The sequence below is a fragment of the Martes martes genome (assembly GCF_963455335.1).
Source record: "Martes martes genome assembly, chromosome: 7".
NCBI lineage: Eukaryota > Metazoa > Chordata > Mammalia > Carnivora > Mustelidae > Martes > Martes martes.
This window is the reverse complement of record NC_137894.1, coordinates 62,136,014-62,163,797: the sequence shown is the minus strand read 5'-3', so window position 1 is coordinate 62,163,797 and position 27,784 is coordinate 62,136,014. Positions and strand designations below refer to the sequence as shown.

At 44.4% G+C, this 27,784-nt stretch overlaps 1 protein-coding gene across 1 annotated transcript; it reads left to right on the top strand.

Annotated features, from left to right (window-relative positions):
* Positions 1-1,525: 1,525 nt before the first annotated feature.
* Positions 1,526-27,784, top strand: TGM7 (transglutaminase 7; the record flags this gene model as incomplete). Its single annotated transcript, XM_080809713.1, has 13 exons — positions 1,526-1,583; positions 14,394-14,576; positions 15,019-15,264; positions 15,865-15,983; positions 18,123-18,251; positions 18,337-18,514; positions 21,091-21,229; positions 22,691-22,794; positions 23,164-23,406; positions 24,559-24,885; positions 25,272-25,432; positions 27,244-27,377; positions 27,625-27,784. 13 exons carry the CDS (start codon positions 1,526-1,528, stop codon positions 27,782-27,784), a joined length of 2,181 nt encoding a protein of 726 aa, XP_080665839.1.

Genomic DNA, 27,784 nt, shown 5'->3' with positions numbered 1-27,784 from the left:
GAAAGCTCAGAGGAAATCTGAACTAACCATAGTTAACATGACCAGTGGGGTTCTTCTTCTCTGACCCTTTCCTCAAGTCATTCCCCCCACCAACCTCACCCCACTCACACTGGCTGCTCTTTTCTTCCAACAGAGGCTTGGCAAATATGTGTCAAATGAATGAATGGTTGCAGCAGAAAGAGAACAAGGAAAAGGAAAGCAGAGTTAGAACATACAAGACTGTATTCTATCTTTTGGACCTTACTCTAAGGGGAATAAGAAGATACAGAAGAATTTAAGCAAGGGACTCATTTGATAATCTTGGCTTTTCTGAAGGATTACTCTGGGTGTTGTGTGGTATAGGGATTGTGTGCCATGGGAGGCCAGTTAGAAGGTGGAGTGGTCCAGGAGGGGTGATAGTGAACTGTGCTGGTGGTAGGTGGGGTTGGAATAAAAAGTAGAGGAGACTAGATTATGTTCAGCCTGAAGACAAAATCTGGTTGCAGCATAATTGATGGGATCAACATATACATTATAAAAAGAATAAAAATATTTTTGTCCATTTTGGGGTTGTTGTTGGCAAAACTGGCCTTACCTCCACCCTAGTTTTTAATGTTTAGGTGAAACTCCTCCATTACTCTTCCTCCATCATTTTCAAGCGGCAAAGGAACACCTGGAAAGGGGGTATTAGGAGACCAACTATGACTAACTTCCCTTGGATGCTTACTCCTTAAAACAAGTTTGATGGCCTGGGTGGTCCAGACTGTGATCAGACAGGCAGGCAGGGACTCACAACCAGGAAGGGGCTGTTTGGATGAGAACCCGGTCTACAGCAGGGGTTCAGGAGCTACCCAGGCAGTGGGTGTGGCTGATCTTATTAACCCCTTCTGCCACACCCTCCCAGCTATATAGCTAAATGCCTCTGTAATCCTTCCCAGCTTGTGGGGTTGGCCAAGAACCTCTAGCCTGCCAGAACCAGTCAACCCATCTTTGAAAGACTGTGGTTGAGTTCCCATTCTCCAAGCAGGCACCAGGGGTCAAGACAGCAGAGCTGATTTGTGCACAAAAGTAAGGAACCCTGGGGAATTCTAGGGGAGGGAATCTAGGACTTCTGGGGAGTGGAGGGGATCTCAGGAGTTACTTGACTTCCAGCTAATTTCATAGGGGAGGGATTGGTGTTGTTGTAATTCAAGTATCATAGAAAACGGGCTTCATTTTGCAGATGGCTCAGCCTGTTTGGGAAGAATCATGCAAATGATGCATAGGAGGCAGGGAGTCTAGAGGAGAAGAAAAAGTATACATATGGTTGTTTCGAGTGTGATCGGTGCTGTGAAGGAGAAGTTAAGCGTTCCAAGAGAGTAAATATGGTGTCTCAGCTAGTTAGAAAAAGCTTCTGTGATAAAGTGACATTTCAGTGGAGGTCTGGAGAGGGGGTACAGAGTGTGATCAGGGAAGGGAATGGATTGAGCAAGCCAAGAAAAGATCAGCAAGCAAGTGAGAGGAAGAATGGTGGGCAATACTGCTGGAGATGTGGTCAGGGTAGAACATGGCAGAACATGTGAGCCATGTGAAGATTTTGGACTGTGGAGCAAGGCAAGCCATTGGTGAGTCTGAAGCAAGGGTATGACCTAATCTGTTCAGGTCATATATGTTTTCGTCCCCTTGAGAATAATCAGGCCAGGAGTAAAGACAAGGCTGCATGAGATTGGGCTGGACTAGGTTATGGCAAGTTCTCTATGGTCATGAATGTCTCTTTGGGAAGCTTAGCCCATCTTGACACATTCTTGTATGAATCTCACATTCTGAAGGATCATAAATATTACTGTTATTACCAAATAAAACTGGCTAATGTTTGTGTAGCACTTTAAGGCTTTTACAAACATTACCTATTTGAGTCTCAAAGCAACTCTGTGAAGTAGGCCCTGCTATCAGCCCCATTTTATGTAAGAGTAGAGTGCTCATCAAGGCTTACTTGCTTATAGTCAGGGAAGCACTAAATCTCAGAAAGGACAGAGAAGGATCCTGAACCACTTCTCTAACTCAGAAGCCTGTGCCTTATCCACTTGGTCATATAACCGTCAAACAGAAGCCTCCAAAAAACTAATGAAGATTTATAATATTTACAAGGATGAGTAAAAATATGAATTTGGGGGCTGGGTGGGACTAATAGATTCAATTTTGAAAATGTTGAATTTGAAGTAACAGCAAGATCTTCAAGCACTAGACACATACAAGGATATGGAGCCAGGAGAGGGTTACAGGGGGTCTGTTCTGTATTTATTTTAGATTTAAGCGTCCTCAGAGCTTGCGACCTTGTTATGGGACAAATCTAGTGGATTAACCCTAGCAGAGGTTAGTCTACTATCAAAACAGAGATGATTCTATGGAAGAAAATCTTTTCTGTTCAGGAAACCAAATTTAAAGCTTGACTGTATTAGGCATTTGTCTTTTAGTGAGAAATCTATACACAGAATATAATATACTCAGTCAATGAACATGATTTGCAATACCATGATGGATACTGATAACTTAATCATGTGATTCTAACTCCATTAAAAAAACTTTTTTGCCAAATATAACTGCTTAGCTAGATTCCAGGTGGGTATGACAATCATGTAGAAGGAGCTGGTGTAGGTGGTGGTATGAAAAAAAGCTAGGGGTAATCAAAAGCTCAATTTTTTCAGTGTTTAGGTTTTAAAACTGGTCACTTGCAGCTATAAAACTATACTTTCTAAAGCAGTGCAGGAAAAGTAGCTTTGTTATTCACCATTTTCCAGCTTTCAAGCCTCTCTTCCTTTTTTTCCCTACCAAAGACAACTGGTTTATAAAATGAGTTTGCTTGCTGCAGCCAATTCCTCTGCCGGTTTTAGAAGGCCTGGATTTCCCTGCTCTCCCCCTTTACTGGTGCTGTGTCTTTGGCCCGGAATGCCTTTCTCACACCAGCTTTCTCCCGAAAATCCTCATCTGCCAGTGGCTGCTCACAGTTCACAAAGCCTTTCCAGAGCTCCTCCCTAGAAGACCTCCACTGTTTTGAGCCTACGAAGAGCAGTTTCCTTTGTAGAGGATATTGTGTGTGTTTCCTCTCCACCAGTGGACTGTAAGCTCCTTTGGGTTGGAGACCATCTTTGTGTGCCTTAAAACTTCTAGTATGGTGCCATCAGTATTCCAGGCATTCAAACTTGTAAAACAAAGGAAGGAAAGGCATCAAAATAGTAGGGAAAATTGGGATACTCGGTCTTTTTTTTTTCCCTTGAAGAATTTATTTATTTATTTATTTATTTGAGAGTGAGAGAGAGAGCGTTCACACAAGCAAGGAGGAGGGGCAGAGGGAGAGGGAGAAGCAAACTCTCTACTCAACAGGGAGCCCGATGCAGAACACCGCCCAGGACTTTGGGACCATGACCTCAGCCCAAGGTAGACACTTAACCATCTGAGCCACCCAGGTACCCCAGGACATCCAGTCTTAATGAGGCTCTTAGGTTGACCGAATGAAATTTCTTTCATTAACCTAAATGGTAATACTGTGGTTATTTTTGGAGTAACCTCTTTTCTCATATAAGCCCCCACCCAAATAAGTAAGTGAGTAAATAAATAAATAAATAAATAGAATTTGAGACATGAAAGTTTATTTTTATAAGGCAGAAGTCATTACATTGTGAAAGCTGTATTTTCAAATAAGATGGCAAATTGTTTTTATGGAAATTCACACTTTAAGCAGGTCCTGTCCTCAATATACAGTGTGATTACTACTAAGGAAAAAGTCCCACCTCTGCATAGACAAAATAACAGGAAGGAAATTTACCAAAATGTATACTACCCTCTACCATTAAAAAAAAAAATCTATTTTCAGGGCGCCTAGGTGGTTCAGTCGGTTAATGGTTTGTCATCATGGCTCAGGTCATAATCTCAGAGTCCTGGGATCCAGCACTGTGTTGGGCTCACTGCTCAGCACACCCTCTCTCTCTGCCCCTCTCCCCTGCTCATGCTCTCTCTCTCTCTCAAATAAATAAATACAATCATTTTAAAAATTCTATTTTCAAAATATCTTCAGTATGAATTAGGAGTTCTATTACAAAGAGGTTTTTTTTAAAATTCCACTTTCCTCAAAAGAGCATATGGTTCTAATACAAGAGATTTTTGCACCAGTAACCAAAGTATATTTTTCTGAGCCAAAGTTTTTTTTTTTTTAAATAAAATAAAGCCCCTGAGGTGTTCAGTAAACACTTGGTAATGAGTAAGTTTAATGCATCTAATTGAGGACCATTTCCTAAATACATTCAACACATTAAAAAAAGGCAGAGGATGTGACAGAAAGCTTTGGTTACAATAGGTGTGGGAATTTTCGATGAATCACACAGATTAACCCAGGGAATTAGGCACCTCTTACATACCTTTGACAATGATCAGTGAACATGTAAATAGCTTTATGTTTTCTCTGCAGCATTATTCTTCACCAAACCAAATTCTTCCTTCAGGTGTGTTGACTAAATACTTCTGCTTCTCTCTTTACACTGTGAATCGGGTAAAATACCCATGTCCAGATTTCCAGTCATGGTCTTCCTACCACTTTGCTCCCTTACTCTGAAAAGCATTTTTTTAAAAAATATTTTATTTATTTATTTGACAGAGAGAGGGAGATCACAAGTAGGCAGAGAGGCAGGCAGAGAGAGAGGAGGAAACAGGCTCCCCGCTGAGCTGAGAGCCGGATGCGGGGCTCTATCCCAGGACCCTGAGATCATGACCTGAGCTGAAGGCAGAGGCTTAACCCACTGAGCCACCCAGGCACCACCTGAAAAGCATTTTTTTCCCCGAGCTGGTTAAAAACATCTTAAACTCCCACCATGAAAAATTTTTTTAATTCAGAAAAGTATAAATAAGCAAATCACGATCATTCACAATCCCACTGCTCTTAAACAATCACACTTTATATTTTCTTCCATCTTTTAAAGATGGGTCTATTTATATAAATAACATTTTTTACACTATTGAGATAAGCTGCACTGCTTTTTTACCCTGCTTCCCCCCCACACCTTAGTTAACACTATTTATAGGTATTTCCCCTTGTCATTGGAAACTTTTACCAACTTCATTTTTTAAAAAAAATTATTTATTTATTTTAGAGAGAGAGAGCATGCAGAAGCCGGGGTTGGGGGGTGGCAAGAGAAGAGACAGAGGGAGAGCAAGGGAATCTCAAGCAGACCCCCTACTGAGTACCAAGCCAGATGTGGGACTTAATCTCATGACCCTGAGATCATGACCTGAGCCAAAAGCAAGAGTTGCATGTTCAACTGACTGAGCCACTCACATGCCCCTATCAACTTCATATTTAATCAATGGCATAATAATTCACCGTGTCAACATTCTCCGTTTTTCAAGATGCAAAGGTCTCCAGGTCCTAATGGGCTGTTCAAATCTGTTTTCATGACCACTGGTGAATGACCGTCCTGAGGGCAGCTCTGCTGCTTACTCGTCCCCATCTGGACACTGACTATCTGGCAGTGCCTGACACCAGACTGTGCTGGCTTAGAGTGAACTGGGTCCCGAGCCTTAAAGTGACAGAGGTGCAAAGGGACAGATCAAATCATGCTTTGCCTTCCATATCACTTGAGTCTTCTCAGCTTAAAAAGGAGGCCACAGAAACAAATCCCTCAGCAAATTTTTAAAAGGCTTAGGACAGAAACTTCTTTCCTTATGCAAAGATGCATCCGGAACAGTGGGGAAATTAAGAGCAGGAGGAGTCCTAGGAGGAGGAGGAAATGGCAGCCCCACCCAACCAACTCAGGATGGGAGAAAAGGTTCTAGGAGGATGACTGTAAATGCTTGAAGACACAATTAGGTCTGGAATCTTAATACTGATTAGCTGAAGGGCCTTGGCTGACAGAAGAAGGAGGGAGATGGACCAGAGTGAGTACCGGGAATCTGACTTTTCTGAGGTGCTGAATTAAGAGAGGGGAGGTGTTTTGGGAGGGTGGGGGGTGAACAGAAGGGACAGGAGAACTTAAATGGATGGTGATAGTTCATTTTGTAATCTGGCTCCTTCCCCCCATTTCCCCACTTTCATTCGGAAGACACAAATCATTGGGGCATAACCATTACTTTTCTTATGAGTGGATTCAACATAACCTTAAAGCTGTGAGCAAACTTTGCTTTGACATCTTGTGACTGGAATGGCCTTGAGAAGTCTGAGGAAGCCCATAAGGATCTTGACCTTTACCACCAGATGTCCTTGGTACGTGGGAAGCCATTTCTTTGGCTAACCCTGCAGCTGTGGGAAGACCACCTCTTAGATCCTAGACCTTTTTCCTGGCCCAGCTTCTCCTCTGACTCTGAGCTCCCCTTAGGAGAGTGCTGCTTCTGCCCTCTGAACTCTGGCTCTTTTTGGGTCCCCTCAGAACCTCTGCTGCTAGGAATGTAAAGAACACTCCAGCCTGGCAGGCACACAAGGCCTGCTGGGAGAGGACACTAAACATGGATTCTGTATTTCTTAAAATTGTGTCCAAATTTATGTATCACAGAAACTACTAGAGATTAGGTATGTACATGGTATTATACCACAAGTCATAGTTTAATAGAGAAGTCTCAAGACATCTCTTTGTACACTAGATTCTAGGGTGTTTTTTTTGCCAAAGTCTAGGGTAATTTTTCCCCTCAGGTATCTGCAACCTAAGCCTAAATGTTATATTATCTTTTTTTAAGCTATACTTTAATTAAGCAAGTAAAACACACACAAAAAATATGTTTGTTACAAAAAGTAAAAAGTTCATGTTTTAGGATAAAAAATGCCAAGTACCCCTTCACATATGTATGTACTCCAAATCCTCCTCCTTCCTCATGGGAGAGAACTGTTAACAATGAGGTTAACTGTTTCCAGATAATAATAGACTATATAGAATTTTTCATTTTATACAATGAAATTATGTAATACATATTATCTGTTGACTTGCTTTTTTAAAAACTTAATCATATATCTTGGAAATCTTTGCATGCCACTGCATACTTGTCTATCAAAAAATTTAAATGAAGTATATATAATTTTCCATTCTGGGTATATAAACAGTTTAATAAATTTATTAATAAAAATTGTTTTATTTGTTACTATGCCTTTTTCATGGACATTTAGATTGTTTCCAGTATTTTGCTCTTATGAATAATGCTGCAATGAACATCCCCACTGATAAAACTTTGCATATGTGTGAAAGTCTTTTTTATATGTAAGATTTCTAAAAGAATTGTTAGATCAAAGACAATATCCACTAAGTTTTTAATGGATATTGTAGAAGAGGGAAAACTTCATTATTTTTCCTGCTACCCAGTCAAGTTCATTGGCTGGGGACCAATAATTAGACTGATAAAAGAAACAGAAAACAAACAGAAGTGTATTAACATGTACTTTGCACACACATGGGAGCACTTAGTGATGAGTAACTCAAAGAGATGATTAGAACTTGGACTTGTATAGCATCTCAACAAGAGAACAAGACATTTTTAAAGAAGTGACAAGACAAAGGAGAAGGACTTGGAGTACTTAGGGCATGAAGTTGTAGGAAGGTAAGTTTAGGGGGAAACCAGTAGAAGAGAAGAGCCAGTTAATAATTATATATAGATTTATATAGATTTCCTCTGGTGCCATATCTGGGTTGATGAGGGTCTAGAGCTGTCTCTGGTGATGGACTTCTACCCTTCCTGGTAGAGAAGGGTAGAGGAGGGACACCTTTGTAAATGTGAGTCCTGCTTTTAGGCAAATAAGGGGAGTGCTGAGACCTTTTCTTGTATCTGCTTCTCAAGCACCTTCAGCTCAAAATAATCTTTATGCCAAAGTGGCATATTTTGGGTTGGCATATTCTGTTCCTCTTCAATATCAATTGATTTCCTCTAAAACATCTGTACGAATTTATACTAACACCATCAATGTATGAAACAGTACACTTCCATTTATAGCATATTTACAGAATATGCTATTTTAAATAGTTTAAATATTTTTTAAAATATTTTAAAATTAAATTTAATTTAAATAAAATTTAAATTTATTTTAATTTAATTTAAAAAATAAAAATATTTTTAGGGGCGCCTGGGTGGCTCAGTGGGTTAAAGCCTCTGCCTTCGGCTCGGGTCATGATCCCGGGGTCCTGGGATCGAGCCCCGCATCGGGCTCTCCGCTCCGCGGGGAGCCTGCTTCCTCCTCTCTCTCTCTGCCTGCCTCTCTGCCTACTTGTGATCTCTCTCTCTCTCTCTCTCTGTCAAATAAAATAAAATCTTTAAAAAAAAAAAAAAAAAAAAAAAAAAAAAAAAAAATAAAAATATTTTTAAAAAAGATTTAAAAAATAAAATAAAAAGATTTTTAAAAAATCTTTTAAATAGTTTAAATGGATCAAAGATGGGATCTCATTATTGTTTTAGTCTGCATTTCTCTGATTACAACTTAATCAGAGAACTTTTAGCAACTTTTCTACATTATGGATATATGTCCTCTGTTACATTTGCTGCAAAAGGCCTAAAAATTTAAACTGTATAGCCATCCTAGGGACACTTTCCTCCTGCCAGCAGCTATTTGAATTGCTGAGTACTAGGTATAAACAATTACGTAATACAGTTAATCCTGTAGATATCATTAAAGGGAAATAGTGTTTCAAAGAAACAGCTTAGTAGTACATGATTAACTGACAAATAAATGGTTCAGAGTCCGAGAAATTCCAGAGAAGAAGAGAGGGACAACACGTGGGCTCTGGAACTGGTTTTGACCTGACCAGCTGGCGTTTTCAGATGAGGAGTTTGGGAAGAATCTATGATTTTCATTGTGTTCTTTAGACCCCTAGGGCACTCTTCCACCAGAGCAGCTCCTCTTAGGTCTGTTCATTACACTCTCATTTGAATAAAGCACAATATTCACTTACTTGGGGAGGGGGGGAGGTGAAAACCTCCAGACCAGAACCACAAGCCAAATGTGAAAAGCTAGGTAGGCTCTGAAGTCAAGCTGTCTAGGTTTGAATGACAATTTTTCCACTTACTAGGTAGTTGACACTTGGCAAGTTACTTAAGCTCAGTGCTGGTCTGTCTGCTCACCTATAATATGGAGTTAATAATATCTTATTGGGTAGTTGTACGGATAGAAGGAGATAATAAATATAAAGCCCGGGGCTTAAAAACACTCAAGAAATATTACCCAGATATAAAACTATTGTTACAGGTGTTAAGATATCTCCATGTTCCTAAATGCTTGGGTAGGATTTCGTGGAAAAGGTGGATGCTGAATTTTGCTGGAAGAATGGAGATGGTGGGGATGTAGAGATTGGGGAAGGGACCATCCAGAGGTAGAGCCAGCCAAGCATGATCTATTTAGAAGACACAACATGAATGAGGCAGAGTTCATTTATGGGCTACTGGGAGATAAGTTTGGATAGATATGTTGGTACCACATTGGGGAGAGCTTTGAATGCTTGAGAAAGAAATCTGGACTTGAACCTTTAGATAATATGACATTTTTCTTCTTGCACACTTTAAGAGACACAGAAACACACTGCAGTAATCTCATCCCTTAGGAATCTTCAAGAGCTCTCACAAAGCCATACCCTTTCACATTTTTTAAAAGGGAAGCAATGAAAAGGAATGGAGTATTTAAGAAAGCACTAAACTTATCATAATAACGAGAAGTGGGAAAAGACAAGAAAGACACTGACAGAGGAGCTAGACTGAATGCAGGGACAAAGGCAGGAGACGGAGAAGGAGCTGAGCGCACCCGCTGTTTGGTGGTCGGTGCCAAATCTCATTGCTGGCTGTGCCTAGGATAGTTTACCCTTGGTTATCTCTGGAGCTTTCCAGTCTTTCACTGGTAGCCTGACTGCCTAGGACATTGCTTAGGACATTGTGCATGCTTTTATTCTGCCCTAGTCTTCATCCAAACTAGCTTAAGGAAGCCCTGGAAGTTAGGTATTTCCACAAGTGTTTACTAGCCTGTCACATGCCCATGGACGCCAGTCCCTCACCAGTCCCTTGCCAGTCCCTCGCATACACCAGGCGGTCCCTCCTTTCTTCTTGCCAACACCTTTGTTTAGATCATCTTAGCCTTTTATCTGGGTTATTAGGACAGAGTCTCACTGCCCCTCCCACCCCAGACTTTTCCCCTCTGTCCGGGCTACATACCATAGCCAGAATAATCCTGACCTACAGCTCTGATGGTGTCACTCCTGTTTAAAAACCTGCCTCTAGCCAAAGTAACACTTTACCCTAAATACAAAAGGAATACATGTTCAAAGCAAAAGCTTGGACAATACCAAAAAACTCAAAGGAAAGAGGAATTTCCCATAGTGCCACCTCTTACCATATCGGGTTTGAGTCTTTTTATGTTGCTTCTTAGTGCCTCATGAATTATTTCCCCAGATTCTTTGTTCTTTCTGTTGGTTACATTGAGATGAGAGGAATAAAATTTACATATCCAGCTCTTACTGTAGGATATTTGGGTCGAACTGAAGATCCTCATTGCTTACATTTTTGTACACAAATTACGATTTTTCTTAGGAAAAATTTCCAAAAGATGAATTTATGGCTCAAATGTATTTATGTTTTAAGACTTTCTTTTCTTTGGTAATAAATACTGATAAATTGCCCTCAGAAAGTTGTACCATCCTCCCACCATGGATAGGTGTACCCATTACTACTGAATCGAACAGCAGCATCTTGGCCTGGAGTCAAGCACCCACTCCTGTTGGATCTGCTGCCATTGTGGGCTTCTCTCTTCTTCCCCTATAGTCCCAATGCCCTCCTGTAGGGTTTTTCTCCTTGTACTTTATCCACGCTGCACATACTGCTGCAGCAAACATCCTAGAGAACCCACCAAGGAAGGCAGGTGAAGGTTAAGAGGGAAGGCTCTGGAACCAGCCCACATGGGTTTGAATCCCAGCTCTGCCCTATACCTGCCTGCATGTGGGGAACAATATTAACACCTCCATCACAGGGTGGTTGAAAGAACAGAAATGGTTTCAGATAAATAAAATACTTCTGAAGGTGCCTGGCATTTAGTAGGTATTCAGTGAGCGTTAGCTACCGTTGACAGCAATTAGGAACCATACTCCATCCTAGGCATGGGGGAATCCAGGTGTGAGAAGACGGCCAAGGTCTCTGCTTCTGAGGAACTAATTCGAGATACTATGAATAGCAGAGAATAAAGAGGGTTTTGTGATGGCAAGCAATAGGGTGAGAGGTGAGGCATCATATTCAGTGGCCAAAGAAAGCCTCAGTGTAGTGGTTACCTCTGAGCTAAGACCCAAGGGCGAAGATGGAACCACCCTCGAGAGCAAGGCTGCCTCAGGCTTTGGTCTCAAAGGGCAGGAGCTTCAGTACTCACCTCAGAACTCATCACAGACAGATGGCTGTTTAAATGTTCACCCCCCTCAACTTTTTAAGACTAATAATACATGGGGGAATATTTTGATCCTTCCTTGTCTTCGTATTAGTCAACCACCAGGAATCACGTGGCCAGGTCTTACCATCCTCTCACTCAAGTCATTAACTCTGGTGGGCCTGTGACCAAGTCAAGAAGGCCTTATGGGTGCTGACCTGTTTTTACTAGTCCTGCTGGATTTCCTGCTTTGTTGAACCTCTTCTTGAGCCTCTTGGTTTTCTTTTCCTACTCCCTTGAAGGACCTCTCTTTTGTTCTCTGAAGTCACTGTCTCCCTGACAGGAAATGCACTTTACTGAGCCAAATACATAGTGGTATTAAGTGGAATAAAAAGAAAACCTGAGTCTCCAAAGGAGAATGAGTTTTCTCCGTGCACTGCAACCTCAGGCATGAAGAGGAAGACATCTTCCTTCTTCCTCTTCCCCTTTCCTTCCCAAACCAAGATCCAGCCTGGGTAAAGGGAGAATTGACTTGACTGCCCTTAGGAACTATGTTTCCAGCTGTGAACAGCAGCCAGGAAAAGGCTGCCCCCAGTCCTGTTCCTTTCTGTGGAAGTGATATAAGCACTCCTGGGTGCTGTTCACTGCCTTCTTTGGGAATCTGATCTTTCAGGGTGGAATGGCCACTGGGCTCTATACATGGGGTGGAGAAGCTTCCTTCAGAGGTCTTGCAGTTCCTGGTATGAATACATCAGACCCCTCAGGAACAGAGAAGATGCACTCCGTTTCCACCAGTATCTAGGCCAGTTTTAAAATTTCTGGCGATGACCCACAGTTCACATCATGACCCAGTTACACATAAAATTACACTTGCTCTCCTTATGTGTGATACATTGTGATATTTTCTATTTTAAAAAATATTGGTCACATTTCTCTAAATTTATTTTCTAACTACTAATGGATTGGACCTGATTTTTTTTTTAAATGCTATTAAGTAACCCAAAAGCAACTGTCTTAGATCTTGCCCTGACTTTTCTGTTCTAATAATGTAATTATTTAAGTGCTTAAGTTACATCAAGAGGTTAAAAACTTCGTACTATTCAATCCAGTAATTCAGCTTTGAATCAACCTCAAGGAAAGAAGGTTACAAGAAGGGGGATCAAGGGATCAACAAGAACATTGTTTTTAGCCAAAAGTTTAACAAATTTGTGGGAAAGATGCAAATATTAAATTTGGATTTGCTTTAGACTATGAAAGACACTTTTAAAAGATTTTATTTATTTATTTGGCAGAGAGAATGAGCTAGAAATCACAAATAGGGGAAGGGGAAGGGGCAGAAGGAGAGGGAGAAGGGGGCTCCCAACTGAGCAGAGAGCCCAATGAGGGACGGGCTTGATTCCAGGATCAGGGATCATGACCTGAAACAAAGGCAGATGGCTTAACTGACTGAGCCACCCAGGCGCCCTTCTGAAAAACATATTTAAATACCTAATCCACTTTCCTCATGTGAAGTATTAGATGTAGTCACAGGTAGTTGAACAACTACACTTAAAGAGTATTTCCTAATAGCTCAGCATTAACCTGGAAGAAAGCTCTAACATGACTCCATTGGCTTCTGACTTAAGCCCTAATGTTTAGAGCCATCTTATTACCAGTGACTGGAAGAAGAGCTAGAAAACAGTTTAGGCAATCCTCAGACGGTGTTTGAGTGAAAGAATTGGAATTCAAGAAATCCAGCCAGGTGGGAAAGATGAGCTGAAACTAGCAAAGTGAACTCATTTGTAAAAACATAAAGAATATATGTGGAAGTTTGGGGGCATCTGGATGGCTCAGTCAGTTAAGTGTCTGCCTTCAGCTCAGGTCCTGATCCTGGAGTCCTGGGACGGAGTCTGCATCAAGCCTGGCTTCAGGCTCCCTGCTCAGCGGGAAGTCTGCTTCTCCCTTTGCCCCTCACCCTGTTGCTCGCTCTCTCTCAAATAAATAAATAAGTCAATAAAATATTTTTTAAAAAAAGAATATATGTGGAAGTTCAAAATGTGAATGGCACAAAAACCAAGTAGGTGCCGACATTTGTTTTTCCTCTAGGGTGCTGTTTGGCAGCATCCTTGGGCTCTGTCCCAGTTGTGACCACCCAAAAATGCTTCCAGACATTGCTAAATTTCCCCCAGGGGACAGAATTTCTCCAGTGGAGAACACTGAGATAAACTGATATGCTATTTGGGACAAAGGCTTAACAGATTTTCATTTACGGTAAGTGCAATAAATACCACCAGCAGAAATAACAAAGCAAATGCAGTCTGAGGCTGCATTATTCCTAGCACTAAGAGCAATGAGGGATTACTGAGGGCTGACTCTCCACCTGCCACTACAATAAGGTCTTTCCACATGAATCCTCACTCAACACCCATGTGAACCCTATGGGGTCAGAATACTACAGTCTCCGTTTCTCAGTGGAGGACACTGATGTCTAGGGACATAAGTGACTTGCTCAAAGTCTCACAGCTGAGGTGGTGAGAGCCCACACTCTGGCCCATGGAGCTATGAGAGTCTTTAATCTGTATATTAGGTGTACACGTACAGGAGCATCCTGGGAAGAGTCAGTGCCCTCATACACATGGAATGTGGCTGACAGGTGAGAAATAAGCCACCCACCCAGGATCTTAAAACCTGTAGCTGAGGTCCCAGCCTCCAGTCAGCTCACTGACTTAATTCGTACAAAATTCTAATATGCTCTTTCTTCTATCAGTAGGACAATAGAGTAACTTTTGGAAAGACTGTCGACAAAAGTGGTTAATAGTACGCGGTGGCCCTTCAAGGGTTAAGTTTTAGTGCTGTAGAAACATTTCTCTTCCTGGGGCCCTAATTCTTAAGCCCTGTAGCTCTGGGGTCCAGGGGCAGAGGTCACTAGGACCACAGTCTTCCCACTCCAGGGTCAGATCCTGCTACATTGCCCTCTGAGGCTAGGCTGTGAAACTAGGAGGCAGAGTGGCAGAAGGGCTAAGGTCTGGACGGAATCCTACCTAAGACAGAGCCAGGGAGCCACAGCTGGGTAATGACTGGTCTCCTCCTTGCCCCCCTCCAGTGGCAGCCTTGGAGCTCAGGTCTGTGGATCTGCAGAGCCCGAGGAACAACAAAGAGCATCACACCCAGGAGATGGGCCTGAGGCGGCTCATCGTGCGACGGGGCCAGTCCTTTGGGCTCCAACTACATTTCAACCGACCCTTTCACTTTGGGGCAGATTATCTCACCTTCGTGGCCGAGACTGGTGAGTTCACCTGGCCCCAAGGCAAAACTCACCTATAGGGCTCCCACCTCTCCTTTCTGAGTGCTTCCTCCCCTCTCCTTTCTTGGGATCCCCAGGGCCCTGTAAGTGATGTTAAGGAAAGATTTGGCCAACTCAGCAAACTGCAGTTGTGATAGTAATAGCTGATTTTTCCATATGCAACAAGTGCTGTGCTCAAACTTCATACATATTATTTCATTTAATCCCCATGATGAGAGTTTCAGGTGGGTAGTATTATGATCCCATTTTACAGATAAAAATACTGAGGCCCACAGGTCATAAGTGGCTTGCCTGAAGACACCCAGTGGCAATAAAAGCCTTAAGCCAAAAAGATTAGCAAGGAGGTGAGGGTCCTCTCAGTCTTCCTGGAATCATGTCACGTAGATTTAAAAACCTCACTCTGGGGTCATTCTCTCCCACACAGGACCAGCACCCAAGGAGTTCCTGGGAACCCGAGCCACCTTCTCTCTCACCCAGGCTCGAAAAGGAAATGTCTGGAGCGCCTTTGACTTCACCATTGATACCAACTCGCTCTTAGTCTCCCTTTTCACGCCAGCCAACGCAGTCATTGGTCCCTACACTCTGAAGCTAGAGATCTCCCAGGGTCAGAGTCACAGTGTGGTTCACCCACTGGGGACTTTCATCCTGCTTTTTAACCCTTGGAATGCAGGTACGACTTGCTCACGGGGGGGTAATGCTAACCTGAAACACTGGGAATGCTCAGTGAGGTTCTTCTGAGAAAACCCAGAAGATACAAGTCAACTATCTATGCCATATATCACCACGTGCTCACTAAAAACCATCTTTACCAAAAAACAAAACAAAACAAAAACCAAAAAACCCGAATGGCACGATGAAAATGTTCATGGTGTGAGGTTAAGTGAAATAGATTAGGAAATGGAACACAGTAGGACCTTAATTGTATACGTGGAGAGAAAGAATGACTGGGATACACCAATTGTAACGGTGGGTATCTCTGAGTAGGAGGACTGAGTGATTTGCATTATCTTCTTTCCATCATCTGTATTTTCCAGATCTCTACAACAAGCTTTCCACTTTTACCATCAGCAAATGATAATGATTATGTTTTAAAGGGATTGATTCTATCACTGGCCTCTAGAAAAGCAAAGTAGATTTTTAAAGGGTCCAGTCTTGATTTCTCTTGCCATCAACATGTTCTTTCCCCTATTATCCAGCAGGATGCTATCATTGCTGTCTTATCTCTTTATTACTTTTTGTTTTTTGCCCCCTCCACTCCTTAACCACTCAGAGGACGATGTCTACCTGCCAAGTGAAATACTGCTACAGGAGTATATCATGATGGACTATGGCTTTGTTTACAAGGGTCATGAAAGATTCATCACCGCCTGGCCCTGGAACTATGGGCAGGTAACCCTGTCATGGAAAGTGGGCCTGGGGCGGGTCTCCTGAAGCTGGTTCTTAATCAACTCTATTAGCTCACAAAGGGCCACTAACAAAAGTCAGGGTGTGTGGCACCTGCTGATTTCCCATCCAGTAAGAGAGGGCAAGGAAGGAAGGGGAGATATCTTTCAAGGTTTTGGTTTTTTCAAGATTTTTTTAAAGTAACCTCTCCACCCAACATGGGGCTCAAACTTACAACCCAGAGATCAAAAGTGGCATGCTCGACTGACTGAGCCAGCCAGGCACCTCTCAAGTTTTTAATATTTTATATAAAAAACTACAAGTTTTTTATATAAAATGCTTTAATGGGTTAAGCCTCTGCCTTTGGCTCGGGTCATGATCCCAGGGTCTTGGGATCAAGCCCCGCATTGGGCTCTCTGCTCAGCAGGGAGCCTGCTTCCTCCTCTCTCTCTGTCTGCCTCTCTGCCTACTTGTGATCTCTCTGTCAAATAAATAAATAAAATCTTTAAAAAAAAAACCCTACAAACATAATCCAAGTAGACAGGCTACTAAAATGAACCTATCTCTCAAGTTCAATAGTGAGCAATTTATGGTGAACCTGATTCCATCTACACCAGGGGTTTGCAAACTAGAGTCCACTGACTGTTTTTATATGGTCCCTGAGTTAATAATGGTTTTCATATTTTTAAATTGTTGAAAAAGAACCAAAAAAATTTTTTGATGTGAAAATTATATGAAGTTCAAACTTTGGTGTCCATAAATAACACTTCATGGGAACACAGCCACACTCATTCATTAACATATCATCTATGGCTATGTTAATGTTACAGTGGCAGAGTTGAGTAGCTGAGACAGAGACCCCACAGCCTGCAAAACCTAAAGTACTTACTATCTGGTCCTTTACAGAAAAAGTCTGCCCATCCCTGGTCTATGTTGTCCCTGTCCCTCCCAACTCATCACTGGAATTTTTGGAAGGAAATTGTAGATACTGTATCACTCAGTCCAGTAATACTTCTGTTTATAGAGCTAAAAGATGATGACTCTTTTTGAAAAACTGAACAATACATTATCATACCTGAAGAAATGAACAGCAATTTCTTTAATAGTATCCAATATCCAGTCAGTATATAAAGGGTGGGACCTTTGGCTCTGGGTAACTTTCCCACTCCCAACCACCAGCCACGACTGATGTACTTTTTGCCTCCCTCCCACTGACATCTCAGCCCACTCCATACTCACCAGGAGGGTAGTGGGGAGAGAGCAGGGGGCCTTGCACTGTTCTCCCTCTGTGACAACTTATGTAATTTTTTGAAACTGAAACAAATACCAGTGCATCTGGCAGCCAAAAGGGTTGCAGCATGTGTTGTTTTACATGTTATAAACGTATGTCATGAGCTTACACTGGCTTCTCCTGGGCTCTCAGCTTCAGCTGAACTCCTCTACCTGATTTCCAGGATCTCCACACTCTGCCGCCTCTCCTTTCATGGCTGACCCTGTTTTTGTTTTTGTTTTTTTTTTTTAAAGATTTTACTTATTTATTTGACAGACAGAGATCACAAGTAGGCAGAGAGGCAGGCAGAGAGAGAGGGGAGGAAGCAGGCTCCCCGCTGAGCAGAGCGCGATGTGGGGCTCGATCCCAGGACCCTGGGATCATGACCTGAGCCGAAGGCAGAGGCTTAACCCACTGAGCCACCCAGGTGCCCCTGGCTGACCCTGTTTTTATCCATCTGATCTTTCCTACTCCCTCATGTCCTCCAGAAACAAGAATCTCTAAACCCTGTCCTTGAAACCAAACTCAAAGACCTCAGGTGAACATCTCTACCCTGCTCTCTTCCTGTCCATCTAGTCCTTCAAAGCTCCCTGGCACCAATGGCCTTCTCTGATCTCCTGGTCAACAGGGATCTCTCACCTCCGAATTCTGTTTGCATTTTTCCATCAGACACAGAGTTCATTTTTCAGAATTCTTTATCTCATACATTCCCAATTTGATTTGTAAGCTCTTTGAAGGCAGGACTTTGTCTAGTATTTAACCCCCAATCCCAGCACATATGCCCCATCCCTAAAAGTCTATGTCACTGACTTGATGTTTCAGGATAATGGACATTTATACTCTTCTCTTTTCCCTCCCTTGAAATCACTTGGAAGTTTGAAGAGGACATCATAGATATCTGCTTCGAGATCTTGAACAAGAGCCTGTACTTCTTAGAGAACCCATCCAAAGACTACTCTCAGCGGAATGACCCAGTGTACATCTGCAGGGTGGTGAGTGCCATGGTAAGGACAGCTCTCCCACCTCTGTCTGAGGATGAGCTGAGCTTCCCTGGGGCACTGCGGAAACGAACCTGTCTGGCCTTTGCAGATCAACAGCAATGACGACAGCGGTGTGCTGCAGGGGAACTGGGGAGAGGACTACTCCAGGGGGGTCAGCCCGCTGGAGTGGAATGGCAGCGTAGCCATCCTGCGGCAGTGGTCAGCCAGGGGCAGGCAGCCTGTGAAGTATGGGCAGTGCTGGGTCTTTGCAGCTGTAATGTGCACAGGTGAGTGGTGGGGAGATGGGGATGCAGGGTCATTCATTTAATTTTCGTGATGACCCTTTGAGGTTGGGCTCTGATGATCTCCATTTTCACATAAGTTAACTGTGGCTTGTTGGTAGCCCCCCAGCTAAGGAATGATGTACATGTGACCCTGAACCAGCATAGACTGAAGAGTCATGCATGTTTGCCTAGGAGGGAGGCTGACCTGTTGCAATCATTCGGCAGTCTCCTGGATGGCAGATGGACTATTAAAATGGTCACCTGGAGAGAGAAGCTTGTGGTCTCAAAGTGGAGGCAAAGGCAGCTCCTTTCTACCACAGTCAGGCTCCTCAGCTCCAGGGGAGCCTGGAATCAGGGACAGGATGGGGGAAGTTGAGGTGCAAGAAGATGGTCTGGGAAAGCCTGGTCTCACCATGGGCAGAGCTGGCATCTACCAAATACTTTTCAGAGAGATTCTTGAGTTACAATTGGAGGTTTGCTACTTGGCTAAATACCTGCATGAAGCATCGACATTTTATGCATGATCATTTATTACAATTTAGTGCAAAGACGTTGAGTGGATTATCTGTGAAGGTGAGGGAAAGACAGAATATTGAGGTACCTTCCTGTCTTCCCCCATGCAAGAAGAGTGTACCTGTTACATTGTGGGGCTCAGTCAATCTTTGCTGAATGAATGGACTGGCTTTCAGTTAGAGGGAACATAGGTCAGGGAAGACAGAGACAGAGGCCAAAGACAAAGTTCTAAATTGTTCTGACAGGGACAGCATAGCTTGGCAGTTAAGTATGGGCGCTGCAGACAGAGGAGATGTTCAAATCAAGTGACCAAATCAAGTGACCTCATTTTGCTCTTCCATTTTCCCATTTTCCCCCAAAAATGCTCAGCACAGCATCAGAATTTAGTATGGCCATATGCCTGGGCTCGGAAGTCCCTGGGTAGGCAGGTGTCATGGAGGAGGGCTTGGGTCCTTAGATACTGGGATGAGAGGATGAGATCTAGGTCTGCATCCTTACTCCACGTTGAAGCCTCTCCTTGCTCCCAGGCCCTAGAGCCCTGGGGCCATTGAGTGAGGGGCTGTTCCCATCACACAGCCTCTGGCCACTTGCAGCCCTGGTTTAGCTGTCACCCCTGCAAAGGGTGACAGGCCCAGAAGCTGGGCTGGGCGTAGACAGGTGACTTGTGAACAGGTGACTGGCTCCCCTTGGGGTCTTGAGTCAATCAAAACAAAACGATTGATCAATCTCAATAGTTCTCTTACTTTTCTTACTTATTATCCTCCCAGCAGCCTCAGGAAGCACCCTCTGCTCCTCCTGAGCAAGGGAGAGGTAGAGGAAACCTCCGCCTAAACTCCTCATCTAAACTCTTTGCCTTGCTGGCTGAGGTGGGGCCCTATGTCCCAAAGGCACATCTAGCTCTTGATTTTATTTGGCCCTGGGCAGGTGTGTGTGTGTGTGTGTGTGTGTGTGTGTGTGTGTGTGTGTGTGTGTGTGTGTGTGTGTGTGTGTGTGTGTGTGTGTGTGTGTGTGTGTGTGTGTGTGTGTGTATCTGCTTTGAATGAGTAGATCTTAACTACTTAACATGAAATTTTAACTCAGCTTTAAAAGCCTTTATATTCCTTATGTTCCACAAGTAAGTGAACAACATAGAGGACATTAGGAGAAGGAAGGGAAAAATAAAGGGGGAGCATCAGAGGGGGAGACAAACCATGAGAGACTATGGACTACAGGAAACAAACAGAGTTTCAGAGGGGAGGGGGTGGGGGGATGGGTTAGCCAGGTGCTGGGTATTAAGGAGGGCATGTATTGTATGGAGCACCAGGTGTTATATGCAAACAATCACTCATGGAACACTACGTCAAAAACTAATGATGTACTGTATGGTGACTAACATAATAAAAAAATAATAATACAGAAAATAAAAAGGCTTTATTGTACTATCCTGAGTAGCCACAAGAGGGTGCTGTTGCCTTGTCAAAGATCGTTGTTGCCTCTGTACCTGTAAGTTTCCTCTGTCCCTGAGGTTTTCCGTTTAACCTCCTTAAGTCTATATTGCCCTTCTATCCTTTCTCAGACTTCTTTCTTACCTCCTCCAAACCCTGTATTTCAGTAAATCAGCTGGTCCAATTCCTTATTTTGTTACACACAAGGAGACTAAGAGCCAGAGAGGTTAAGTCACCTACTGATGGTCGCACAGCTTTTCTCCTGAAACTGGCCACAGCATAAGGCCTAAAGTTTCTTATTTTCTTTCGAATTAGCAAGTGTTTCACGTTCTGTTTTTAATGTGGAAAGCTGCTGAATGAAAAAAGCCCTAAATGATAAACTGAGTTGCTTATTGTTGTTTTAAGTTACCTTCACGTGATTTCTTTCTTCTAGTGGGATGGAGACCTTCGATGGGGCAGGTAGGCAGCAGGGTTCTGGGCCTGGGTGCAGTGCCCTGAGAATAAAGGAGTTACAGGTATGGATCTGCAAGAATCTTGGCCTTCTTTCTGTCCTCCAGCTTAAAACTTAGAAAGGATGCCTGGGAAACCAAAGATTCTACTTGAAATGGACTCAGTGATTCTCCACACTTTCCTTCTCTTTAGTAATGAGATGTTTAGGTGTTCCAACCCGTGTGGTTTCCAATTTTCGTTCTGCACACAACATGGATGGGAACTTAACCATTGACACCTACTATGACCAAAATGCAGAGATGCTGCCAACTCGGAAGCGAGACAAAATATGGTAAGGGGACACAGTCTCAAACAGATCTCTGCTTCATCTCAGGACGGGCAGGGAAACTCTGACACACTACTCTCTGGTCTTGAGGCAGCATCACCCTTCCCTTTGTGGCTGGTGCCCAGAGAGTAATTCCCCCACCTAGGAGACTGTTTTGGCTAATTAGGTCATCACATCACACTCATTTCAGAGATAGAAGACTATGGGGTAACATTCCAGAGCCCACATCTTAATGAATAGATTGTGTGGTCTGTGAATACTGATCTCAAAATCTGCATGCCTCTTACTCTTCCTTCTTTGAGCCATTCTGTCGGTGCCATTCTCTGCTTGCCTTCTTGGGCCTGGACTTGCTGTCTTTGCCTACTTCCTCAGTCTCTCCTGCTTCTTCCTCTACCTACCCCATTCTCATTGCACGCATGTGAGCGTGCATGTGTACATGCGTGTGTATCTCTGTGCATCCCTTCATTTCTGTATCTCTCATCTCTTCCCCTGGCTCCTCTTTGCTCTACTTCAGATCTGATTTTCTGGTTTTCCTTTCCAGCTAGTTTCCAGGTACAATCTTTGAGTTGTGTGAGAACTAGCGGCTATCCTTGGAGCCCCTCCCTCTCTGAGCTCCTAGAGGATGAAACATCCCCCATTCAGTCAGCAGTGGTGTATCTGGGAAGTCGGGATCACAGAATTATGTCGAATTCTGTGTATGAATGCATAATCTGAATCTAATCATGAGGAAACATCAGACAAGCTCAAAATGAGGATCACTCTGGCAAATAAATAAATACTGTATTCCAAATGTCAGTGTAATACAACAAAGGCTGAGGAGCCCCTCCAGATCCAAGCAGACGAAGGGCCTTGCCCAACTAGATGCGTGTGATCCTGGACCAGGTGGAAATGAATGTCATAAAGGGCATCACTAGGTCAATTGACAAAACTGAAATGTAGACAGTAATTTAGATAAAAGTATTGTATCAGCAGTAAATGTATGAGGTTGATAACTGTACATGATTATGTAGGAGAAGATCTCTAAGAAAGTACACACTGAAGTAAAAAACAAAGAGAAAAAATGTATTCATCATCTTCGCATCCATACTGAAACAAAGCAAATGATAAAGCAAATGGGCAAAATGTAATGATAGCTGAATTGGGTAGATGGGTATTTTTTGTACTATGCTTGTAACTTTACCGTAAGTTTGAAATGACTTCTAAATAAGTAAAAAAAAGGGGGGCATGAATATAATTAAAACATAATAGCTTTGTGCAGTGCCAGATGGTAGCTAGATTTTTCATGGTGATCGCTTCATAACTGATATAAATGTTAAATCGCTATGTTGTACACCTGAAACTAATACAATATTGTATGTTAGCTACACTTTAATTAAAAAACTGATATAAATTACAGGATTCAGTATAGTGTCCAATACCTGGCAAATCTTCTGAAATAAATCCTCATCTTCTTCCTCTTTTCTGTAGGAATTTCCACGTCTGGAATGAGTGCTGGATGATCCGGAAAGATCTCCCACCAGGATACAATGGTTGGCAGGTTCTGGACCCCACTCCCCAGCAAACCAGCAGCGGTGAGTGAGGGGCCCTGTGGAAGGGTCTGGGCTCTGTGCGGAGGCTGGTCGGGCACTGACCCCATGAGCAGGAGGCCAGAAAGGAGCAGTATTTTTCTCACTTTGTCGCCTTCAGCTGGGTGACCTAGAGGAGTAGCAGGACCTCTCAGTTGCTTCCTCACCTGTAAAGTAGGGAAGATGATGATAACTGCCACTTCACAGGGTGGCTGTGAGGATTGGGTGAATTTGTGGGAATCTGAGAGCACTCTGTGGATGTGGGTCTTCTCCATCCCATCTCCCTGCCTGCCCCTGCCGCCCTACCCCTCAACAGCCACCCCAGTCCACATGCTGGCAGCTGGCAGCTGTCCTCAACTTCTGTTCCCTCCACAGGGCTGTTCTGCTGCGGCCCTGCCTCTGTGAAGGCCATCAGGGAAGGGGAGGTCCACCTGCCCTATGACACCCCATTTGTGTATGCCGAGGTGAATGCTGATGAAGTCATTTGGCTCTTTGGGAATGGCCAGGCCCAGGAAATCCTGGTCCATAACACCAGTTCCATCGGGAAGGAAATCAGCACCAAGATGGTAGGGTCAGATCAGCGCCAGAACATTACCAGCTCCTACAAGTATCCAGAAGGTGCTTGGGGCCCTGGGGACTCAGGAGGTGGGGGATGGGTATAATCTCCTTTGCATGCCTCCCAGTGAGGATGGCTTGCTCCCGTTAAAACCCCGCCTGATCACCTCCTCCTCATGGCAAACTCCCAGGGGCTTTCCTGGACCTTGGCCATGTGGCCCTAGAGTTGCTAGATTGAGCAAATAAAAGTAGAGGGTATCCAGGTAAATCTGAATCCCAGATAAATTCAAATAAGCAAATATTTTATTAGTATAAGTGTGTTCCAAATATAGTATACAACATATCTAAACTGAAAACTATTCATTGTGTATCTAAAATTCAAATTGAATGTCCTTTATTTTACTTGGAACTCTGTCCTAGGGTCATATCATGATCTCGTTATGTCAAGACAGTAGGGGGGTGGATGCTTAAGGAGGGCAAAGGATGCCTGGCTTGTGGAAGGGAGTAGACGTCCCTGCAAAGAAGGCCAGGGGGAGTCAGACCCCTTGAGTACCAACCAAGGCTCTGCTGTGTAAGCCTAGCTGGGTTCTTACCATCCCTGTGCCTCCACTTCCTCATCTATAAAATGGGTTAATGGCACCTTCAAGGGCTGTTGTGAGGGCAGGAGAGTGGATACACAGAAAGCACTTGGAGCAGTGCCTCTGGTGCATAGCAGCTACTATAGAGAGAAGTCCACAGTTTGGGGTGAGGTGGGGTTCAGCCTGAATGTTGAGTAGCCCCCAGGGGCAAGAGATGAAGATCTATTTAGAAGGCTTGAGCATGTATTTTAGAAGTGAGGATGCTGGCAGGGGAAGAAGTCTCTGGCTTTGATGCAGCGGCACTACTGACCACAAAGAACAATGCCGGGTGCTTATGTTCAGCAACTCATGTAACTCACCATTTTGGCCACTCTAGGAGGCAAGGAGCTATATTTGGGTTATAGATGAAAGGACTGAGCACCCCGAGATTAAGGGACTGTGCCTGAGCAAGGACTTGAACCCAGCACCGAGCACTGGCAGTCCCCATGTTCTCAGCCGTGATGCTGTTCCGTCTCCTGCGGCAGCTCTTCACATGGCTGGGCTTTGGGAGGGGAGCTGAGAGTTTTGGGGGTGGCTAGCTTCCCAAAGGAGGCCCCTGGTCTCTCAGTCTCTCCTCACTGGCTCTTCTTTTGGCCAGGATCCCCTGAGGAGCGATCTGTGTTCATGAAGGCTTCCCGGAAAATGCTGGCCCCAAGAAGGGCCTCTTCCCCCTTCCTAGATCTGCTGGGCTCTGCGGGCCCTGAGGACCAGCCTGCACAGCTGCAGCTTCACCTGGCCAGGACCCCCGAGTGGGGCCAGGACCTGATGCTGACACTGCGTGCCCGGAGGGTGCCAGACAGAGTCCACTCCCGGGGGTCCATCAGCCTGGTGGTGCACTTCAGCGCCCAGGCCCTGTTGCACCAGGGTGAAACCCGGGAGCCTCTCTGGAGGCAAATAGTGCACTTGAACCTGGATTTTGGGAAGGGTGAGTATGAGATAGGCCTGGAAAGTAGCCAAGAAGGATGGGAACCTTGGGGTCATGAAAGAAGCTGGGTATGGTTAAGCCAGATTCCATGGAGATCCCCGCACCCCAACACACACACATGGCAGACAGTGAAGCTGCTGGTGGCAGGACGTTGCATGTTATGTGCTGTACTCTGACACCATCCTGCCAGGGGAGACACAACAGTGACCTCTGGGGGTGGTGGGTAGAGGGTAAGTGCTCGGAATCTCTCTTAGACACATGCACACAAACATACTTGCACACACATACAGACTCACACACATATTCTCTCTCACACACACATACTCTCTCTCTCTCTCCCTCTCTCTCTTTCCAGACTCCTCAAGGTGTCTTTTGTCTGTGCTTAGAGATACAGTTGCCGCTCTTGCTACCCTACGACAATTACAGAAACAAGCTGACAGATGAGAAACTGATCCGGGTGTCTGGCATTGCCAAGGTGGAGGATACAGGGAGGTCCATGCTGGTCCTAAAAGACATCTCTCTAGAGCCTCCTCACTTGTCTATTGAGGTAAGGTGTCTGAACAGAGATGGAGCCTGGGGGCCCTCTGACTCACCCAATCCAGGGCTTGGGCTCCAGCAGTGAACAGAATATAGTCCCTGCCTCAGACACCAAATATATGATTAAAGCCCGGGATGATGTTATCTCGTACCCTGCAAAGTGCAGGGCAGGGTGAAAGGCTTCTCAGAGGAGTGATATTTTGTGTGGGATACACAGGAAGACACCTTACAGAGAAATGAGATGGAGATGAAGGCATTTTAAGCAAGGAAAAACCTTGGCAGAGGCAGACAGACAGGAGAGGCGTGGCTAGAGGATGATTTTGAGGAGTTGGATTTGAGAAAAAACACAAGTCAAATTCCAAAGGTGACTGCAGATATTAATATAAGTGTGACAGGGAAGAGGGAAGACAAATGAAAGGTGAGGCTCGTACTTTGAGCTCGAAGATCGTGTGGCTGGCAAGTAATTACATGAGGAAGGAACACAGGTGGAAGAAAGGTCAATGGAGGCAGAAATGTTCCCCATCTCCTATTACGAGGGTTTTTCTTCCCTTGAAGCCTCCTTTCCCCAGCCCCTCACCGCATTCTGAAGGACTTGCCCTCTACCTAGTCCCAGACTGGCTTTGCCCCTGCTGGATCTGTTAGCAGCATGCTCCACCCCCACCCAGAGCAAGAATTGAGTGGCTTCATGTCATAAATCACCTGGCCCTGCTGTCAGGTGTGGCAGACAGTGGGCAGTGCAGACACAGCGTGGTGCCGAGGTGAGCGCCCTGTCTGTTACCCAGAGCCCTGGTTCCCAACAAGATCCAGCACAAACACATGGGATGCTGAGGAGACTATTAACTGGTCCCCACTGGTAAGGGGCCTAAGGATCTGTACCACTAGGAGAGAAGCCAAAGACATTTTTACCTGTTCTACTTTGCTGCCCTCATTAGAGTACAAAGGGTTTGTTTCTTCCATTTGAATTTTAGAGAAGTCAGGATGTGTTCTTGTTTTTCCTTGATTTTTTTTTTAATTTTTTAAAAATTCTCTCTTGAGCCAGAACGTGTCCCAAGTATGATCTGGGTGGTCAGAATTTGTCTTAGTTCAACATTCATTTATCAAATATCCACCACTTGGCAGGAGCTGAGCTAGGCACCAGCTCTAGAAGTGAGTAGGATAGAATCCCTGCCTCCCACTCACAGGCCAAGGCTGTGCTGCCCTATGACACAGATTCCCATGGGATGCACAGAACACACCTGGAAAAACTCAAGAGTGTTTCTAATGTCAGAGCAATGTGGGGAAAAGATCCTGCCCACGGTCTGGGACATCTGGGTCAGGTCCTGGCTCTGCCATACCATGTGACCTTGGCCTTGGAATGATATTGCTGATAGCATATAGATGGCACATAGGACACCACTTCCTTACCCTCTTCCTGTGTCAGACACTACTAATCGATCACAGCTCTCTCTGACTCTGGATTTGTCCTCAGAAGTCTTTCCAACAGACCATTTCTATCGGCCACGATTAACAGATTGGAGCTGGCCCTTAGGTCAAAATCAAATTACCATCCTGAACCAGATGGTGGGGAGGGAAATAGATTTCTACGTGGTGCCAGTTCCCAGACGGTGGTGGCTTCCTGAAGCATTGTGACCTTCTAAGACAGGTCAGGATATGTGTTAACCTTGAATACTCGGGGCTCATATTCTTCTCACCCTGCAGCGGTGTTACTCCTCAGTAAGCAGTCCCTAGTGGTCAACAGTGGGATGGTGGAGTCAGGTGACTGAGCTGGAGTACAGAAATCAGGCCAGCTGACCACAATATCCCCACCCTCTCTCCACACAGGTGTCTAAAAGGGCTGAGGTGGGCAAGGCACTGAGGGTCCACATCACCCTCACCAATACCCTGACGGTGGCTCTGAGTAACTGCACTATGGTCCTAGAGGGAAGTGGCCTCATCGATGGGCAGATATCCAAGAAGTATGTACCATTTGTTTCATGCTGGTCTCTGACAAGGGGCACCTTGTGGGGTCACAGGATGGTCCTTCATCTCCTGGATGGTGTCTACTCACCCCCATTCGTTCACCCTCCTTGGGGAAGGTTGAGCTTGGTGGTACTGAGGCATGGGAGGTGCTTAACCACCAAGAGGGGAAACCGGATCACCCTCCTCCCTCACCCCCCACCCCCGGCAGTTACTTAAGGCTTTAACAGGTTCTTTGACTTTCAGCATTGGGACGCTGGTGGCTGGACATACCATCCAAATTCAAGTGGACCTCTACCCCATCAAAACTGGGCCTCGACAGCTGCAAGTCCTCATTAGCAGCAAAGAGATCAAGGAGATCAAGGGCTACAGGGACATCTTTGTGGCTGCCTCCAGGGCTTCTTGA